The sequence below is a fragment of the Anabrus simplex genome, chromosome 3 (genome assembly GCF_040414725.1).
Source record: "Anabrus simplex isolate iqAnaSimp1 chromosome 3, ASM4041472v1, whole genome shotgun sequence".
Taxonomy (NCBI): Eukaryota; Metazoa; Arthropoda; class Insecta; order Orthoptera; family Tettigoniidae; genus Anabrus; species Anabrus simplex.
This window is the reverse complement of record NC_090267.1, coordinates 266765583-266783464: the sequence shown is the minus strand read 5'-3', so window position 1 is coordinate 266783464 and position 17882 is coordinate 266765583. Positions and strand designations below refer to the sequence as shown.

The following is a 17882-nucleotide window of genomic DNA, read 5'->3' as shown; positions in this document are numbered from 1 at the left end:
CTATTATGGAAAATCTTTCTTCTGGAGAACATGTTATCCCTTATGTTCTGAGGAATGGGGTTCTGTGTTGCCCTTCGAGGCATGATCAAAAGATGAAAGTTGTAGTCCAAACTGTTCTTGTGCCCACTAAGTATTATCTTGAGACCACGCTACGGGGACATTCAGGCATCTTCAAAACTAGAGAAAAATTAGAGAAGTGTTTTTCTGGAAGAACATGGACGGCGAAATTAGGGAAATGGTTAAAGCTTGTAAATCTTGCTTGCTTACTAAGCCTACCTTGTCCACTAAGCTAGGGTTATTGTCATCTCATCAAGCATCTCGCCCGATGGAGCGCTTATACATAGATTACGTCAGACCCTTCCCTCAATCTAAGGGGAACGGGAACAAATTCATCCTTGTGTGCGTTAATGGTTTCACAAGGTTTTCAAGGCTATTTTTGACTAAGCTGGCCACAGCTCAGTCTACCATTTATTGCCTTAATACTATTTTTGCTTCTTTTGTATAAGGTCTCTCATAATGCCAAGGCATTCACCTCTAATTTATTCCATAAATTCTGTTTTGACCTATCCATCTCGCATGTAACATCTGTCTATTACCCTCAACCATCTCTTGCTGAGCGGGTTAACTGTATTATTCTATCTGCTTGGATAGCTTTCCATCATGAAGACCATTCTAGGTGGGATACTTCACTGCATTGGTTATCTTTTGCATTCAACTCGACTGTTCACGAGTCACACTAGTTTGCACCTGCATCTCTCATGTTCAAGTTCGTTCCTAACACCCCGTTGTCTAATTTATGGTTTATCAATGAGATTTTGCCAGAGAAAATAGACCCCGATTATATCAGGAACATGTGGAGAAAGGCCAAAAGTAACTCGAAAGCTTCTCATGAGAAAGTGAAAGAAAGATATGATCGTGGACGGAGACCCACCAGTTTAAAGGCTGGAGATCAAGTCATGGTGAAAAATTATGTTTCTGCTAGTGATGGGCACCGCTCTCGCTCGAGACTGACGTCGCAGATCTCGAGACTCTCTCGAGAATCTCGAGACCGATCCTCCTGTAGCGCAAGCTGTGGGACGTACCAGTAACTACGACTGTAAATTTGATAGTATATCATTGGCAGTTATTGCGTGAAATAACGCTCTCTTATGAAAAGCCTGGAAAAGTACTGCATGTTCAACTATGAACCCCTTAATACCATTAACTAAAGTGGAAACAGAATGTCAGTATCTTAAACTGTTCACGACTTATTTGGGGTGGACATCTTAGGTGAATAACAATGCATAATTTGTGAATAACTGTAGATAGGGTTCACCTACTTGGATACTAGAGGCGTGCATTATTCGAACCCAATGCGAGGAAGATGTGCTTTGCTACTTACGCAACCCCCATTACACATGAGTGGAACGTGTAATCTAAAATGCCAGACTTTGGTCCAGTTCTTACAGCAGGGGTGATGGGCAACGCTCTCGAGACCGATTCTCGTGTGCTGTGAACTGTGCGACGTCCCAGTAACTACCCCTTTCCCGCCCGCATTTTCACTCCGCTTATCCCCAGGTTTCAACCTATTATTTAGCAAAAACTGAAACAGACCGTATTGTTTCAATAAAAGTTAAACACAGTAAAAACTATTGATCACAATGAATTCAAATTTTCAATAACATTAGAAAATCTACCATCACACCCATTTCTCTGTTTATTTAGTCATAATGTGTTTTTCAACCCCCCCCCCTCCTGGTGATACTCGACACAGTGACAGTCTGCATTTATCACATTCCCATGTTGTCTGAATCCCTAAAAACCAATAATCACGTGATTTTGGAAGTGGAATGATGCCCATGTATATAAGATTTTATTTCATCTGGACAAGTGTCTTCCCGTTCTGTTTCTATTTTACCGGAATGCGACAGTTTGAATTCTGCATTGTTATATGCGCAATAGGCTATGCCACTGAACAGTTTCTCTCCTCCTAACATACGTGAAAACAATCTCTTTCCCCTAATACTCTTTCCGAATTATGCGCAGGTTCAACATCATCCATTTAATCATTCGGAGTAACGAAACGTAATATTTGTGTTACCTGAATTGCCGTGGCATCGCCATCAGGTCCGATTTATCGATATTCGGTTTCATTTACACTGACTGACAGAGCAAATGCAACACCAAGAAGGAGTGGTCAGAACTTTATGCCAATTGCAGGGTAGACTGACGTCACTGAGGTATGCTCATGATGTGAAATGCGCCGCTGTGCTGCGCACGTAGCGAACGATAAATGGGACACGGCGTTGGCGAATGGCCCACTTCGTACCGTGATTTCTCAGCCGACAGTCATTGTAGAACGTGTTGTCGTGTGCCACAGGACACGTGTATAGCTAAGAATGCCAGGCCACCGTCAACGGAGGCATTTCCAGCAGACAGACGACTTTACGAGGGGTATGGTGATCGGGCTGAGAAGGGCAGGTTGGTCGCTTCGTCAAATCGCAGCCGATACCCATAGGGATGTGTCCACGGTGCAGCGCCTGTGGCGAAGATGGTTGGCGCAGGGACATGTGGCACGTGCGAGGGGTCCAGGCACAGCCCGAGTGACGTCAGCACGCGAGGATCGGCGCAACCGCCGCCAAGCGGTGGCAGCCCCGCACGCCACGTCAACCGCCATTCTTCAGCATGTACAAGACACTCTGGCTGTTCCAATATCGACCAGAACAATTTCCCGTCGATTGGTTGAAGGAGGCCTGCACTCCCGGCGTCCGCTCAGAAGACTACCATTGACTCCACAGCATAGACGTGCACGCCTGGCATGGTGCGGGCTAGAGCGACTTGGATGAGGGAATGGCGGAACGTCGTGTTCTCCGATGAGTCACGCTTCTGTTCTGTCAGTGATAGTCACCGCAGACGAGTGTGGCGTCGGCGTGGAGAAAGGTCAAATCCGGCAGTAACTGTGGAGCGCCCTACCGCTAGACAACGCGGCATCATGGTTTGGGGCGCTATTGCGTATGATTCCACGTCACCTCTAGTGCGTATTCAAGGCACGTTAAATGCCCACCGCTACGTGCAGCATGTGCTGCGGCCGGTGGCACTCCCGTACCTTCAGGGGCTGCCCAATGCTCTGTTTCAGCAGGATAATGCCCGCCCACACACTGCTCGCATCTCCCAACAGGCTCTACGAGGTGTACAGATGCTTCCGTGGCCAGCGTACTCTCCGGATCTCTCACCAATCGAACACGTGTGGGATCTCATTGGACGCCGTTTGCAAACTCTGCCCCAGCCTCGTACGGACGACCAACTGTGGCAAATGGTTGACAGAGAATGGAGAACCATCCCTCAGGACACCATCTGCACTCTTATTGACTCTGTACCTCGACGTGTTTCTGCGTGCATCGCCGCTCGCGGTGGTCCTACATCCTACTGAGTCGATGCCGTGCGCATTGTGTAACCTGCATATCGGTTTGAAATAAACATCAATTATTCGTCCGTGCCGTCTCTGCTTTTTCCCCAACTTTCATCCCTTTCGAACCACTCCTTCTTGGTGTTGCATTTGCTCTGTCAGTCAGTGTATATCACTGTTATCACTAAAATTATCTTCGTTGATACATTATTCACTCATTAAATATTCACCTGCACCCCTACTCAAGGATTATATGTCACTTTGTTTCGCCCATATTCAGCTCAGTTTCAATATACGCGATATTCAATCCCGCCATGTTTATGAACGAAACAGCTGACCCGTGCTCGCGGAAGTTCAAGACCGTTGCCTAGGCAACGTCAAGACAGATAATCGCTCTTCTTTTATTTCATAAGCCTTGGAGATTGTACTGCGTGTTCATAAATGCCTTATAAACACGTCACTGATGAGAAAAATACAAAACTATTGCACAGATCGCAGACGAATGCAGATAATGCAGCCGGGCGCTAAGGGCCGGAAAGGGCTACGAGTGTAAGCTTGATAGTTATCATCAGCATTTCTTACATGGAAACGTGTGTGACGATAAATTTTGTCAAAATCCTAGGATAGCACTGCATGTTGAACTATGAGCTCCTTACCGTTAACGAAAGTGAATACAGAATGCCAGTATCTTAAACTGTTCACGAGTTATGTTAGGTGGACTTCTTAGCTGAATAACCCGTATAATTTGTTAATAATTTTTATTAGGATGTAAACCTACCTGGATGCCTCACAATCGTTGTCGGCAGGGTAGTTTCTTGTGATTCAGACCGGGCCGGAGGTGTTCTGTGACGATTCCTCTGCATTGATATTATGCGTTTGTAAGTGCCGGATCATCCCAGAAGTATTTCTGCCAATGCATTTTACTTATTTTGAATAAGCAACACAGTGGGCTGTGCTATGAGACATCTCTTAAAAATAACCGACATCCACGACTTCGTTGCGTTTCGGACATCGTCTTCGAGTTGTCGCGTACAATTAGACACAGTTCACATTGCATAGTCATATTTCGAAGTACCGGTACCTACCTAATTATGACGCGAATACTCTACAGCATTGTCAGTAATTGTTTCCTTCGTCACCAAAATATCGGTAAACAAAAGCGGTGGTCATATGTTATTGAATGCGGGGTGTGATAACGATGTACACCTGCCTGTCGGAAGAAATTGGAGCAAACTGAAGCAATTTAGATTGCACATTGCACTCATGCGTACTGGTGGTTGCATATGCAGCAAGGCGCATCTTGCCTCGTCTCGAGTTCGAATAATGTACGCCTCTAGTATCCAGTTACGTGTACGTACAGTAGCCGTCAGGTTCTGTACTTAAACAACTCATTCGTGTACCTACCAGTGCATACAATGCCCGAATGCGTATCCTTTATAATTATGTTATACTGCGTCAAAATAGACTTCGGTAGAAATGAACGCTCTAGTCGCTTGTTGACACGTATTTATGAAAATGAGAAGGCCCGTGGTTGGCTATTCGAATATTCGGAACAAACAACATTCAGATCCGACTAACTGTAGGCCTACGACACGGTGCACGCCGCACAATGTGGGGACGACGCTCTCGAGATTTCTCGCGTGAAATAACGCCTGCGCTAGTTTCGAGAAATCCCGAGAAATTTCGAGACCTCGTCTCAGAATGCCCATTACTAGTTCCTGCAGGCAAGCTTGCCCCCAGATTTCATGGGCCGTGCATTATTCTGGATTTCTTAACGACGGTCACTCTCTTGGTGAGCAATCCAGACACCGAAAGGATTTTTAGAGTTCATCTGTCCCAAGTAAAACCTGTATGAAATCTCGGTTTTTCAGTATAGGCTATCAAGTGATGACGTTGCTAATTTAATTCTATTTCTTTCCTTAGCAGCTCAGAATTTTAGGTTTTCATACGTATGAGGAGGACACCTTCTGCCATGGTTAACAGTGAGAATATTTTAATGTAAACAATTTTGTTTAGTTTGTCGACACTTGTAAAAACCTTCCCTTCAGTAATTTCTTTTTGTGTCTGCCATTACCTTACCCCTGCCACCAAGCCAGAACCTGGATTCCACACATTTGTCCTCGACATCGCCTGCCTTAACTGCACCGCCAACTAAATACCAAACACCTAAAACTAACTCTCCTGAAAATCAGTTTCTGTTTCTCAGGAACTTATTGTTGCAGTGCCCTGATTTCATCTGAGGCTGTGTCATAACAACTGGCGAGAGGTGCTGGCGCGGGGTTAGGACCCACCTCGTTCTGATCCAGTCTCCTTCACTACGGCAAACTTGAGCATCATTAGTGGCAAGGGCTGAGATGCGGTCCCACAACTGCCCACATCATCATTGGACAGAATTCCAGATTTGGTCCATGACGACCCCTCTGAAGGTAGCGGGAGAGACGTATCTGAGGGTACTTGGAGGGTCCGGGGGACCCCACCCTGGCATCGGCAGTGGCGGCCGCTCTTGCCATTACACCCGGACAAAACTAACCGGACTTCTTCAACTTCACAAATCACATCAAGAATTATATTCTTCCAATATGTGGTGAATGAACTCTCCATGAAGAAATTTTCTGACTCAAAATTTTCTAAATTTCTAGAAAGCTAAAATTTAAAACTGTATCACACATGGAAGGACTTTAGGGGATGGAGGTCTGTACCAGAGGTACACCAACCCCGTTCATTTAAAGTGAGCGCCTTCCAGAAGGCCATCTGCAATACGCAGTGATCTTTCTTGCACTAGAAGTTTCTTATTTTATCATCATATATCTCCACTGTCGTCTTATGTGCCCCCTTTGGTAGGAACATGAACAATTAATCTTCAAAGCATAGTTTCTAAGTTTACAAAACTGTCATATTTGTATATTATTTTCTGTGTTCTGAGGTTACTAGCACTGCTATCCCTTCTTCAAGTAAATTTTCCACCAATCACAAATTTTGGTATTTCATTTTTTAACCAATCAAAATTGTGGTTGTGTACAGGGCTTCAGCTCAGAGAGTTCTGGAATCTTCTTCTCTACTATAAAAGCAGGGACATTTTGGGCCATGTTGTCTTTCGATTGCTCCAGTCAAGAGGTTTACAGTGTGTTCATAGATGAGGCAGGGGGCAAGCCCTGCTCCGGAATGCCCACCAGCTCAAGGTAATGGCAGACATATTTTAATCATGTAATAGTTTCAGAAAGCTAACTTGAGGGGAAGGTTTCAAAATTATTTCTTAATGTTAGACTCAATCTTTCAATGTGAGTTTTCAAACAAGTCTAACTTAGGTAATAAATAGTGTTAACCCCCTTTTAAATCCCATTCCACTTGGTATTGGGGTGACTATGATTTCATAAATCATAAAATTTATCTCTTTTTTGAATAAGAATTTTCAAGTGAATTTCAAAGGAATGCAAGAGTTTGCCTCCTAATATTTTGATTTACGGCGATAATTTTAACCTTTTCTTTTTCTCTAAGGCCATGTAGAATGGGCACTTATGAAGTTAACTATTCTTATTTAATTTCCTATTGAAATGTAACTTACACTGTCGAGCGAGTAAGTCAGTGAAAACTGTTTCAATTTGACCTAATGTAAAATTGAGATTATGCCTTAGAGCGGCTAGTTTGGAATGTTTTGAAAAACAGTCTCTTAGAAATGTAATTGTGTGGAGCAAAGACGCTCTTTAGAAGATTTATAACTTTGGAGCTTCAAGCTCACTCTATACTCTATTATGTACTTGATTATTTTAGGGTTGCCAAATCATTCTTGTTACTAGAGCTTACCTTTGTCTATTCAACTGTTATTTGGTATTTTTCATCTAAGTTTCATTTTGAGGAGGGGGGGGGGGGGAGAGGGGAAAGAAAAACATTTCAAATTTTAGAGTTTTAAATTATACTTTAATAATTTCTCTGTCCACCCATTCATGCCCGTACCTTCTTACACCTCTATGCTCCACGGTATCCCAGCAACATTCTGAATTACGAGTTCACCCAGCGCAAATAAAATTATTTATAGCCTAGATTGTGCCTTCTTCCCAGACCTTGCATGCTCATTTTTATTTAATTCTGTTCAGCCGTTTTCTTGTGATGCGCGTGCATAGATACAGTTCTTGTCAAATTAGTGATGTGTGTACTTGTGTATTTTCTGCAACAGTTACGGTTTTTTCTGCCTAGCGCATTATTTGGCGACATTTCTGTTATGAAATAATCTTGACGTCATCCTGCCAGTTGATACTGGTTTGCCCGAGGCAAGTTGATGTCTGGTTTCTCTTGTCAAGTTGTGAGGTGAGCGGGTAGACGTGACACACTGGGTCAACTTAAGGCTAGAGCATGCTGTGGAGACACGAGTTTGTTCTGGATAATCGACACCCCGCAAGAGATAGAATCAATAATGTGAATGACTGCACTGTAAGTAATCCAATCAAAACATTCTGTGTGACACACCTCCGTAGAAGTAATTATTTAAACTATTTGAAGTAGACCTCATATCCCCTATTCTTTCCGAGATCGAGAGCAAAGACAAGTGTCGTTTTTTAGCTCGACAATTATTTTCTAGACTGGTCGGCATGCATAGTAACGAAACTTTTCGAGTTTCAGCTCCTGACAACCAATATGCCAAGAAGAGGAGACACTTCATAAATCCTACCCAACCTGTATATCGAACACATCATCATGTCAACATTAAGAGGATGATTTCCACAACAACATCACCAATCAACGTGGGACCTCACATTGTTTGGAAATGCGTAGCTAAAATATGAGCCCAACACCACATTCTAAGGGTGGAGCATAAACAGTCACTGTCCAAGGATCAAGTCTCATCATGCAATTTAAGTACATTTTTTACAAAGTAATCCATCAATCCCTTGCAGAATATAGTACAATCTTCCTTCTCAAAGTAATATTTTCCATTAGTTTGTTTTTACCTTTCAACTTCACTCAGAAGTTGGTAGTTTTAAAGTGTGAATGAGGAGTAGATTGTAATATATTAGAGTGTAGTATTGTCTTCTATTGAATGATACTTTTTAATATTATCTCTAAAAATAAAGAATCTAACAGTCTGTAGTTCACACATTCAGTGCCATCATTTTGTGAATTGACGCAATAATAATTTATGATGGCCTAGATGTTGTCATCTGCCGATATTTCACGGCACGTCTAGGAGCAATTTTAATTCTGAATAGCTGGTGTTTTAAAGTAAAAGTCAATAATAATAAAAAATTACATCATGTTAACGATGAATTTAACTGGCGTTGAGTGTTGAATGAAGGATAGATGTTGGCAAGAGTTAAAAGAAACCAAGTTGTGCTCATATAATGTATATTGCTAGCATGATTATGCATTTGTGTCATAATTTGAAGAGTACCTGTTGCAGTTTTCACAATGATTGATTAATAATGATTATTAAGAGACTCAACAATCGTGGAATTTATGTTAGCCATGATTGTATTTACAGAATTGACTTGAAACTACATAATCTTTGAATTACTTAAAATGGAGTGAAACATCACTGATTAATGACTAGCATCATTCAAGTGATAATTTATGGATCTGATCACTAATCCTTAGATAGATGATGGCATATAATTTGTTTAAAGTGAAGGTCATCCAGTTGATTGATATTAGTTACCCCATAATAAAAATGACTAAACCTAAGTCTATGAGACACATACAATGTCACTTATAAAAATTGTGTACCTTGTATGTGTGCAGATGCCTGGATGAGTAGTTCGAAATATTTTCATCATGTCATTGTTCATGTAATGTACACATGAAATGTGGGTTGTGATTTGACCTCCAGGATGAACGTGGAGGTATGATCATTTCAGTGTTGCAAGTGTATTTCTTTGTCTTTGCTGATATTTTGGTGACACATAGTGAATTTAGATCAGGACTGATCTACTGATAAATTTTCACTTAATTAAATTGAGGAAAAAAAAAAAAAAGATAATATATTCTAGAAAAGAGGAAATAACAAGAAAATAGCAGGAAACTGAACAGATTGTCATATTAAATTAAACAGATTGTAAAATAATGAGAGCAGATTAATGGATTAAAAGTTGTTAACTGTTTAACATGAGACAAATTAAACGTGCAAGTTAAAGATCTCATCAAATATAATAGTGTCAGATCTAAACTCAATGATGATTATATTAAAGTGATTAATTAATTGCGAGGAATTTAAAGTAATGAAGTTAGCTCAGCCAATGAGTGATTCATTAGTAATTTACGATGATGAATTGGATCAGAAATGATTAATTTATGGATCTAATGTTGACCAGTTAACTGGTAGATCATGTATATTTTGTAAATATTGTGAGACTTTATAATAGTGTTAGATTTGGGTCATCAATCACGTGCAGTGATTATTTTGCATTTTTCAAGTCAGTGCTGGCCCCGCTGTGTAGGTGTAGTGTGCCTGACTCTTACCTAGAGGCCTCGGGTTTGATACCCGGCCAGGACAGGTTGAGGGCTGGTTCGAGATCCATTCAGCCTACGAGGTTACAATTGAGGAGCTACCTGACGGCGAAATAGTGGCCCAGGTCTAGAAAGCCAAGAATAACAGCACAGAGGATTCGTCATGCTGACACATGACACCTCATAATCTGCATGCTTCGGGGCAAACAGCGGTCACTTGGTAGGTCAAGGCCTTTCGGGGCTGCTGTGCCATGGGGTTTGGTCTGGTTTATAGTTTTATTAAAGGCAGTGTTTTTAAAGTTAGGCCTATGTGTCTTAGAGCTGACTGTTTTGCTTGTTAAGTGGAGATGACCAAAATTTGTAGTGTTTGCGAATTAATTGCTGAGAAGTAGGAATATTTGTTATCCAGTATAATATTGTTCAGCCAAGACTGTAGGCTAATTTTTGGTTCTTCTGATTTATTTCAGACTCAATCGAGGTCCTCAGTTGTCATCAAGTTTATTTTGAATTTATTGAAAAATATATTTTGTAAACAAATGTCTGTGATTCAAAGACTGACATCAAGCAAGCAACTATTAATTTTCATTCTCCATCAATAATTTGTGAAGTGCTTATTTTATGAATAAACTTCAGCCTCATTTTAAATTTGTGTTGTCATCAACCCTATCCTTTAAATGCCTCTAATAAATGAACAGCCTGCAAACGAACGGTCCACCTCGGGATATCTCGTGTTGCTCACCAAGTTAGTCAGGGAAAAACAGAGCAATGCATACATACAGACAAGGTATGAGGGAAAATTAAAAATATCATTTCCTTCTTACTGTGGACATGACTGATACAAAAATGCAATTCTTCTGAGCAATGTACAGACAAAACTCTTTACTTTTATATGTATAGATATAATTTCTGGGCTTGAAGAATCTAGCAAAGGATGTCTCCAAAAACTTTTGATCCCAGCTTTACTCCAATGTCTTGCAATTTGATTCCGATACGTAGACCACTATCGCATTACAATTGGTGTCCACCAAGGCTTGAACATTCACCAATTCCGTACCTCCTTGAGATAGAGATTGTAATGTTAAACCTGAACTGGTCATAACCTGAACTCTTCTCTATACTGACATCATGTTAGCCACCAAAGATTAACTTTATTTCCAACATCAAACCCAAGAATGAACTGAGTGATGTAATATAAGCTGAAACTCAACAAAAGGAACAGCAAATTTCCATTGCCAAACCCACAAGAAACCAGAATACAAGTAGACAAGCAGAAGAGTGATGTTAATGAGGTGTGGACTGACTTGAACATAAACTTCATATCTTGGGCAATTCCATTACTGGCCAACAGAGAAAACTAGTTTTACTAACCAATGATCAGAAGAACAAAAATTTACAAACTGATGAGCCTATTGCACTTCTATACAAGTTAGAGAACCTGCTTCAATGAAATATAAAATAGTTGCAAATTATCATCTCTGCTGTTGGTACAGCATTTCTGGAAATAGACGTATTAGCAACATAGATGTCTTAAAAATAAATGCCCACTTAACAATTAGTTTGGGAGGAAAAGGGGTAAGAGAAATAATGTAACACATGGAGATAAATTAAAATATATCCGAAAGTCATTTGTATTTAAAGACCAATATTTACACATTGATTTAAAAAAAAAAAAAAGGTAAATGCCTCTAAAAGTTCCCTGTGAACAGTAACCACCTCAACTGCTCAAGGAATGTACCGTATATTCAACACAAAGGTTTACTTCTTGGCAAGAAGATCTTTCAGCATTTTCTCCAACTTGCGAGCATCTTCGGCAAACTTGCGGATGCCTTCCGACAGTTTATCTGTTGCCATCTGGTCCTCGTTCAATTGCCAGCGGAAGTCTGCTTCATTCAGTGATACTTTTTCAAGATCACATTTCTTTGCTATGGAAAAAATTACATCAGATTAAAAAGAAGTACTTCAAATTTCTTAAAGAATGTAACTGTTAATAAGGAACTACCTCAAAGCTATTTCAGCCATTTGGAATTGTCTGTCCATGGAAACCAAGTTCTAGTACAGTAACACTTGACGATTACAACAGTTATGAGGTTATAGAGTAGTTATGGATGCAAGACCTTAACTGTTCCCATTTTGGAGTTTAGTTACTGGGGATAGCTATGCAATAAAATGCTCGAAAGCATTCCAACAAGGAAATCCATTTACTATCAAAAACAGCAAAGAAGTGCATGTAATTCCATTATCAACTCTAATCATTATTATGAAATCAATTTTAAAAATGAAGAATATACACTAACTACTAATTTTATTTTTTTTTATCAGCCTTCTCCCAACTCTGTTATATCAATATCGGTTTCAGCGACGGTTTGTCTACAGCGTCAGGTATTCTGTGGTACAACATATTCCTCGTAAGGAAAGTGCTTTTCAGCCTTGTTTAATATGGCAAACGCATATATGTGTATATAACACCATTTCATACCCGTTTGGGTTAGGATTCCTGCCATTCGGGAATTCAACTAAGTGCTACTGAAGATAAATATGATTTTGATGACAGTAATGATAATTTGCTTTTATCTGAATTGCTGCAAAAAAAAAAAAACACACTATGATACTCTGAATCAATGTGACTATGAAGTGTATGCAACAACAAATATTGGCCTAATTACAATGAAGGGTGTAGTGAACTGTAGTTATTGAAATGAAGATTCTAATACTGCTGACACTTTAAAAGAACATCACACATATATCTACACATGATTATACTAACGGATAAACTGTGTTCACATACAAGCCTTACACACATGAAGCTTACAACAACTGTCCAGAGATCTTCAATCATCAAGATATAGCACTCGCGCTGGTCCACACCAAAAACAAGGAATAAATACTAGAGCAAGTGAGTGCCTGGAGCACTATATTACACTACAGAAGCACAAACGGTTAACGACGTAAGCCAAGTGAAGAACAAGGGCCACAGAGACCATCAGGAAGAAGAATCCACTGTTTAGAAGCCAACAGAGTTGTGAACATGTTCAACGAAGATAGGTGAAGGTGCAGTGAAACAGTGACGAAAATTAATATAGAACATAATTTAGGAAGTATGTACTGGGCATGCAGAAGACAGACAAAAATGACTCATTATTAATCATAAACAATTCCTTTCCTCACACACATTCCACACTACCGCCATTCCAATTACATGCAGGTTCATACAATATGGTGCCAATAGGGGAAAAAATCCACATGGGTCGACGCCCCGAACAAGCAGCATTTTTTAAAGAAAAAAGAAGAATCATAAGAATAAGAAGCTTGGTGAGTATTGTATGTGCATACATAAAATAAGCCCAATTAAGTTTTATTCTATATCATTTTGCACCTCACTCGACTGATAGCATAAATCTCCATTACAATGACACTCTTACTACAATAATTTCTCAGGTTCCTTGGATGTGATTATAAAAAAATTCTAATGAACTTTGGGCAGGCACCACATAATGATAAAGCCTAGTTTTACAGCTGATGCCCTTCCTGATTTGAGTACACTAGAAATTTTTTACTAGTATGCTTTAGTGTATGATGATGATTTGTTTAAAGGGGCCTAACGATTAGGTCATTGGCCCCTTATGGTACGAGGTGTAACGAAGTGCAAATTAAAACTTCAAAATGTATCCACTGACCTAAAACAAATGGTGATGAGAAAATGATCGTGAAACAAAAACAATCAGTGGATCCAATTCACAATGTCTTAATCATTGGAATAATACTTATTATCTAAATGGGTCCAAAATCCAGGTCACTGGCCCCTCACAATGGTACTAAACACTAGTAAAACCGAACCATGGTGTTCCTCCTACAGTGGTACTAATCACAGGTAACAGACCCATTGTACGTCGCACACAATGGCACCACTCACAAATTTCAATGATTGGATGCCCTTCCTGACGTCAACTCATCAGAGAAGTTAATGAGATAAAATGAATGTCATGATATACTGTATTATGGAAGGAAGGGGGAAGATGAAATGCAGTGCTGGCACATAGCCTACTTCTGTCGAATAGCACCAAGGGGTCTGCTTAAGGCTTAACATTCCCACTGATGGACGGAATCACTATCAACAGTGTCCTATTCTCTCACTCCATAGGAACACTGCAGAGAAGTTTGGAATTGAATCCAGACTTCTGGTATACAATATAGTGATTAGAAATTGTATACCACCATCTCTCCTTCCCTGCCTGCCAACATTCTGAAAAAAGGTTATTCCCTTTAAAAATCAATAAATATCTGTTCTTTGATAAGCAAACATACAATGAAAGGATCTGTAAACTCTGTGTACTGTACATATATTTCTCTGTATAGATAGAAAAACTGCATGGTAAAATTGCATCATATAACTGTTCCAGAAGTCTGTGCCAATGGGTTGACATAATGGTCATTATGATGATGATGGTAGCATTGTATTGGCTATAGTGTGCAAGCAACTTGATCCAATGCCATTAAAGATGCCTGGGTACAATTTCTACGTTCTGTTTCAGTTCACTATACTACAGTATTGGGTGACCGAGTTTTTGAGTTTGAATTAATTTTGTTGAGTGTGTCTGCAGATGTCAATATCATATGACCGAGTGTTGCCTGCCATTGAAACATTCCACTACTTTGGCAGGTTTTGAACCTGCAATCTTCGGATCTAAAGGCACACACTCTACTAATGATCGATAGATTCAATAATAGATGAAAATCCTAGCCTTATCATACTGATCACTAAAAGCTCCCTCTGTTGATCAGTGGGTGTGTGTTAGCCTCCAGGTGCAAACCTGGTAGAGGTAGTCAGATTTCTGAAGGGCAGATAAAAGTCCATTTAACACTGCATGTCACATGATGCTGATATGGATCTCTGATGACATCTGGTATGTACTCTACAAAATTAAAAACCCAACCACAGATTGTCCAAGAGAGACTGATGTGCAGACAGCCCAGATGAATTCAAATTAAAATGGCTGCACATGATAACCTGCCAGAAAATAGTTTGGCCTTGCAGTTCAAGGAAAAAGACCAAGGTGAAAGTCAAAGGAATTCTGGATACAGACAGTTAAATCAGATGTGGAGGAGAGAGGTTTTAGAAGGGAAGATGTATGAAGACAGGAGGAGATGGCAAACGCTTTGACACCACTCCAGAAAATAGGAGTTGGAAAATTATTATTATCATCATCATCATTATTATTTTATTGGTCTCTGAAGTGGTGCTTTTTGTCTTAGCTATCCTGATGGGTCAGAAGAGGAGTGTCCAACTCATGATTCCGAGTTTATGAATTTGATCCCAACGAAGTAGCAAGGCTTTCCATGTCCTAATATCGTTTGCACGTTGAAGATCTACAATGGCAAACTCAGGTACAGCGCTCTCTAAAATTTATTAATCATAAATTAGTTTCAACAGACTTGAGAACTTAACAGTTAAAGGTGTAATGATAAAACAGGACTTCTGAAGTTTACAATGTACAAAGGAGTGCATTTGGATGTCCTGCAGATCTCACAAATTTCGGGAGGACTGACGACATGTAATGAGGACCATCCTCCCGTAAGGACAGCGTCTGGTCAGCCTAGATATAGAAGGCTGGCATTCTTGGATACAATAACATAATTAACATCCAATACATGGTATCTTATGCCATCAAGGTGCTGCTGCCAATTATCATTATGATCATTAGAATAATAACAACCATCATAAAAGCTGAAATAATTTAGCTTCCTTAAAAATATATTTCAGTTGCTTTGGTTATGATCACATCATTGACTAAGATATCACCTTCATCTATCTATCTATCAATCAGGACAGGAATTGCCACTGAGAGGGGATAGTTGATTAGGTTAGTGCTTGTCTGTTTACAGCTCAGTCTGACTATTATGATATATCATTTTATTAATCAATTATTGTTTATGAAACACTTTATTCCAATTTATGAAGACAACAGTGTTCCTTCAAGTAATGGTAGGAAAGAAATCACAAGGAATGAATAAACACAAAGCTATGATGAAACCTATTTATAGCACCCCGTAACAGTTGTAAACAATGGTGATGAATACCCTCAAAGTATTGAAGTATTTTAACATTAGATAAAATAAATACAACTTTTTGAAACTCTCCATTGATTTATACAAGGATGCGAACATCTTACCTGTCAAAATGCATAAGACATACTTTGAAGCACTACTCATGTACAAAGTTAAAAATGGTATGCTATCCTTAAACACAGAAATTAAGTACAGGAGAGACCTTCATAACTATCAAACTAAATCAATAGATCAGATACACGCTGGCCACGTATCTTCTTCAAGGTGTGTTGATTTTGTCCGAGTCATCAGTCCATAGACTGGTTTGATCCAGTTCTCCATGCCACCCCATCATGTGCTAACCCTTTCATTTCTACGTAACTACTGCATCCTACATCTGCTCTAATCTGCTTGTCATATTCATGCCTTGGTCTACCCCTACCGTTTTTAGCACCTACACTTCCTTCAAAACCCAACTGAGCAAGTCCTGGGTATCTTAAGATGTGTCCTATCATATCTCTTCTTCTCGTCAAACTTAGCCAAATCGATCTCCTCTCACCAATTCGATTCAGTATCTCTTCATTTGTGATTCAATCTATCCATCTCACCTTCAGCATTCTTCTGTAACACTACATTTCAAAAGCTTCTATTCTCTTTTTTTCTGAGCTGGTTATCGTCCATGTTTCACTTCCATACAATGTCACGCTCCAGATGAAAGTCTTCAGAAACATCTTTCTAATTCCTATATCAATGTTTGAAGTTAGCACATTTCTTTTCTTAAGAAATCTCTTCCTTGCTTGTGCTGGTCTGCATTATATGACCTTACTTCTGCCATCGTTAGTTATTTTACTACCCAAGTAACAATATTCATCTACTTCCTTTAGGACTTCATTTCCTAATCTAATATTTCCTGCATCATCTGCCTTCGTTCGACTGCACTCCATTACTTTCGTTTTGGACTTATTTATTTTCATCTTGTAGTCCTTACCCAATACTTTGTCCATATCATTCAGAACTTCGAATCTTCTGCAGTCTCAGATAAAATAACAATATCATCGGCAAATCTCAAGGTTTTGATTTCCTCTCCTTTGATTGTGATTCCCTTAAATACTGTGATTCTCTAACCCAGGGGTGCTCACACTGGGCATTCCGTCCCGCAGGCACCCAGCACTGTAAGTGGGTGGGCTGGCAGGTGACGAGTGCAGCGAATGCTATTCAACCACAGTGACGTTGTGGCTACGTCACATGCCGTGAAGCTAGGGTGAAGTTCTCCCAATCACTCTCGATCACTTGGGCAATACCCGAGTTAGAAATGGAGGTAGAAAATAATGAAAGAAAGAGGGCACGAACCCACGTCATTTTCAATTTATATTGTAAGAAATAAGTTATTTACATCATTGCAGTTTATGTATTTTGACTGGATACAAGAAAGAGTCAGGCCTATAAACTCAAGTATTTTTATAATGTACGTAATGAATTACAATTTTCACTATTAATTTTTAAGAAGTTCTTTAGAAACATTTCTAATACAATATGAAGTTAAGGTGGATTAGCTGTGGCTTGTGGTTGTTTGGGTTTAAATTATATGATACACTCACTAACAATCCAATCATGCTTACCACGAATATCATCAGTTAGGTTACTCATTTGAAGGCATACTGTACATCTGTCCGGTAGATATATTTACATTGTTGTACTTTAATCTTCGGTAGTAAATATGATGATGAGTAAATATCTATGTCCTCACTTGTGATGGAATTCCCTCTCGCCATTTAGAGGATAGCTATGATTATCGGATGCCTGTTAAATTTTAAACACTATTTTCAGAAATTCAGTGAACAGAGAAAGTCACACAACACTACAACATTGTGCAAAATCAAGCAGTAAACTTGTTGAATTATGTAATTATAATAGTTTTTGCTTAATGAATAACAGGAATTTTACTTTTTTTAAAAATGGAAATACTGTTACGTTCATCCAATGAATTGTAAATCGTAGCTTGTACGCTTAAACCGTACAC

At 39.6% G+C, this 17882-nt stretch overlaps 1 protein-coding gene across 1 annotated transcript in view; it reads right to left on the bottom strand.

Annotated features, from left to right (window-relative positions):
* Positions 1-11424: 11424 nt before the first annotated feature.
* Positions 11425-17882, bottom strand: part of Taldo (transaldolase) — a 50742-nt gene continuing 44284 nt past the window's right edge. The window contains exon 7 of the mRNA XM_067143016.2: positions 11425-11742. Within this exon, the coding sequence (XP_066999117.1) occupies positions 11576-11742 (167 nt within the window). The 3' untranslated portion in view covers positions 11425-11575. The remainder of the gene's footprint in view (positions 11743-17882) is intronic.